The following is a 3,898-nucleotide window of genomic DNA, read 5'->3' on the forward strand; positions in this document are numbered from 1 at the left end:
TTTTGAAATGTGTTTATGATGAGATATAGAAACTAGATCTCAAGGTCAGCTTCAGTATCTACAGGGACTAGCTGGAAATTTATATTTACAAACCAGTTCGTTGGTCTTTATTGTATGCAATTATGACTCCTTTTTCTTATCCAATATGGAATAATATGTAATATTTTCACATGTTGAAAATTTTGTTTACAAGTAACCTTTTTTTTTGAGCCTGACAAACTAATTATGCGGGGGTACTCTTTCTTGCCTATAATTTCATATCTTTCTGTAAGCAAAGAATGTTTTGAAATTATTTGCAAACATGAATTCTAGCACCATTGTTATTTTCTTCCTTAAAATGTTAATGAAATTGTCTACAGAAAAGGATTTGTTTATCCTCTTTTAGTATAAATAGTATGTGGATGTATTTATCTCAAGAAGCGTTACTTACTGGTATACATTTATCTCCAGACTCATCAAGTTACATAAATTTTTTTTTTTTGAGAGATTTTCACTGTAGGGCGCGTGCGCTCGCCAGACAGACAGAGAGAGACATAGAGACAGAAAGCGAGAAATCACCCCCCAGGGGGGATGGTCACGCCGCAATCCCCTCTCCTCCATTCTCCTCTCGGGATCTTGGGCACGCACGCACACGCGCCCGGCGTGAGTTTTTTAAGCCACCGGGTCCGGGACACGAACCGCGGTCGACTACGTGGGAATCCAGCGACATAGCCATTACGCTAACTGCTGGTTCCCAAGTTACATAAATTATGTATGGAGTTTGATCAGTCATATTTCTTAAAAAAAAGAATTACTTTTTAAATTATCTGTTGATTAGTATCATTTTTTAATTTGGCCAAAGAGAGACAGAGAGAGAGAGAGCAAGGGAAAATGAGGAAGCAAGCTGCCAGGTTGGGGACTTGAACGACAGTTGGCCACGTGAGATTCTAGTGTCTTAACCACTGTACCACCTGCCAGCCCCTTAGTCTAAAAAAAAAAAAAAAAAAAAGAAAGAAAGAAAAGAAAGAGAGGGAGTAACTTTCCCTGCCCTCCACTCCGCAAAGACTTGAAGAGACTACTCTTTTTGAGCAGCCTTTCCTAAAGGAAAAGGACACAGAAGATGGTACACAGATGCCTGGAGGGCATTTGCTGCCATTTTACACAAGAGATCTGTGAGGTCATTAAACCTAAGACGATCCGCCTCTAAGCGGCGTCCTCCCCAGTATCCCCGTGAAGCGCATCTGGTGTCTAAGCGCATCTGAGAAACCCCGCCCTTTATGGTGGCCTCGCTAACTCCTGACCGCTTCTCCGCAGTGGCACTTCTGAGCTCTTCGCCACCTGCGCCAAGAAGGACATCAGGGTGTGGCACACACTGTCCAACAGGGAGCTGCTGCGGATCACCGTGCCCAACATGACCTGCCACGGCATCGACTTCATGCGCGACGGGAAGAGCATCATTTCAGGTACCTGCTCCAGATCAAGACTCGGCGTTGGACTCTGGCTGCGGTTTGCAGAATCTTCTCCTCGTTCTGCGCTAGTCTGTGCATATGGATAACCTGGAATAGCTTCCCACTGTCCACCCCCTTCCTGCTTCTAATCTAGCCGCTCCTTGGAGCTCTCTTCCAGCTGGGAAACTTTACTGAGCTAGGAAGCGCCAAATAGCAATTTCTCTTCTCCCAAATTGCTGCATATAATATATATCTTTCTTTCTAGCAGGGAAGTTTAGCAATTTAATTTTGGTATGGAGCTGAGGCCCTACTGCATAGAGGGAACTTGTGTTAGAACCTCTTTTGTTGTATAAGAGATAAAACTCTGACTCCAACTAGTTATATCTCAAGAGAATGTATTTCTCCATCCTTCCTCTTTTTTATTTTTTTATAAGAAGTTTTTGCCATAGGGCACATGTGCTCGCTGGAGTGAGAGAAAGAGACAGTGAGAGAGAAAGTGAGAAATCACACCGCATTCCCTTCTCTGTTCTCCTCCTGGGATCTTGGGCATGCATGCACATGCGCCTGGCATGAGTTTCAAGTCACCAGGTCTGGGACTTAAACTATAGTTGCTGTGTGAGAGTCTGGAGATAGAACCACTACAGCATCTGCTGGCCCCAGTCCGTCCATCCTTTTATGAGAGAAAAGGAGAGAGGGAGACAAAGAGAGATAGAGGGAACCAGCAGTTAGCGTAATGGCTATGTTGCTGGACTCCCACGTAGTCGACCGCGGTTCATGTCCCGGACCCGGTGGCTTAAAACTCACGCCGGGTGCATGTGCGTGCGTGCCCAAGATCCCGAGAGGAGAATGGAGGAGAAGGGATTGCAGCGTGACCATCCCCCCGGGGGGTGATTTCTGGCTTTCTGTCTCTCTGTCTCTCTCTGTCTGTCTGGCGAGCGCATGCGCCCTATAGCGAAAACCTCTCCAAAAAAAAAAAAAAAAAGATAAAGAGACAAGGTAGTTTTGACAGGGCCCCACCATGCAACGATCTTGTCCCAGCCTCCCAGTTGGCCAGGTTTATGTGCCCATAACTGTTCTGACTCTCCCAGGAACCCAACCTGCACCGCCCATGCAGCCTCCAGCCTCCCAGGGGTGGCACTACCTTCGTGCTACCACGGCTTAGCTGGAAACTTACTATAAATATGTTTTACTATCTTGTGCCAACGCATTCTTACATTAATGATAAGTGCTGTGCTATTCTATCTCTAGGTACTTCAGTGCACCTCTCTATGTTTCTATAAAACAATCATCTCTTAATATCTTTTTATGTCCAATCTCTATGCAACTGTTGTCAGTGGTCAAAAAGGACTTTTACAGGCCGACCGTGTAGCATGCTAGTTATGGCAGCTGGATTCCCCCGTGGTCAGCTGCATGGTTTGAACCTGAGCCCACTGGCTTGAAAAATACTGTGTGTGTGTGTGTGTGTGTGTGTGTGTGCTCGTGCGCACGCGTGTGTGCACACCCCAATTTCCAAGAGAATGGAGAAGAAGGGAATACAGTAGAGCCATCCCCCGGGGAGTGATTTTGTCTCACTTTCCCCCTTTCCCTCTCTCTTTCTGGCTCTCTGGTGAGCACACACGCCCAGTGGCAAGCTAAAAAATAAAACATAAAGGGACAGCTACTGGTTCACATCAATGGAAAATCAAGTGGATTCTGGGTGCAGCTACTAAAATAGTGACGTTGGAAGTCATCTCGTCCCCTCTTTTCCTGTCTCAATTTCTTTCTCTTTGGCGTCCCCTCCCCCAGGCATGTCTCCACATAGCGCCCCCGGGAGCTCTCGGCTTGCATTACACGGAGAGTTGAAGAAGCTTGGAGTCATCAGCACCTCCCCTTTTCCTCTGATCCCCACATGATGTGCCCTAGGACTCGCCTGTCACAGCATACTCAGAGCCTGCGGTCCCCACCCTGGCCTTAGCCGCCAAGGCCGCTCTCCTAGAGCATTCCAGTAGCTTCCTACCAGGTTCTCTGCTCCCCCCTGCCCAGTTTGCTCCTTCCCCAGTGTGTTCTCAACACAGAAACCAGGAATCTGCTTGTTTTTTAAAAATTATTGGAGGGCGTATGTGCTCTGGAGCCCAGGGAAGGACAAAACACCCCCCAGAAGGGCATGATAACGCCGCAATCCCTTCTCCTCCATTTCTCCATCCTATCAGGATTTGGGGCACCCACGCACATGCACCCAGTGTGTTTTTTCAATCTGTTAAGGTCAAGACTTGAACTGTGGTTGGTCTTGGGGGACCTGGCTTCCTTAACCACTAGGCTATGAGGCTGGCCCCAGAAATCCGTTTTAAAATGGAAATCAGATCGTGCCACTTCTCCAGTTCAAAAGCCTTTCACCTTCTAAGAATCAAAGATAGGTCCCTGCAACCACCGGTAAGGCCTGACATAACCTTCCTCACCTCCGACCTTTTTGATCTTTGTTTGTTTGTTTGTTT

The 3,898-nt window shown here is 46.9% G+C and overlaps 1 protein-coding gene across 1 annotated transcript in view; it reads left to right on the plus strand.

Annotated features, from left to right (window-relative positions):
- CFAP52 (cilia and flagella associated protein 52) overlaps positions 1-3,898 on the plus strand; it is a 92,478-nt gene that overhangs the window by 45,174 nt on the left and 43,406 nt on the right. The window contains 1 exon segment of the mRNA XM_006156404.3: positions 1,294-1,442. Coding sequence (XP_006156466.1) covers positions 1,294-1,442 — 149 coding nt within the window.

The sequence above is a fragment of the Tupaia chinensis genome, unplaced genomic scaffold, assembly GCF_000334495.1.
Source record: "Tupaia chinensis unplaced genomic scaffold, TupChi_1.0 Scaffold000493_1, whole genome shotgun sequence".
Lineage (NCBI taxonomy): Eukaryota > Metazoa > Chordata > Mammalia > Scandentia > Tupaiidae > Tupaia > Tupaia belangeri.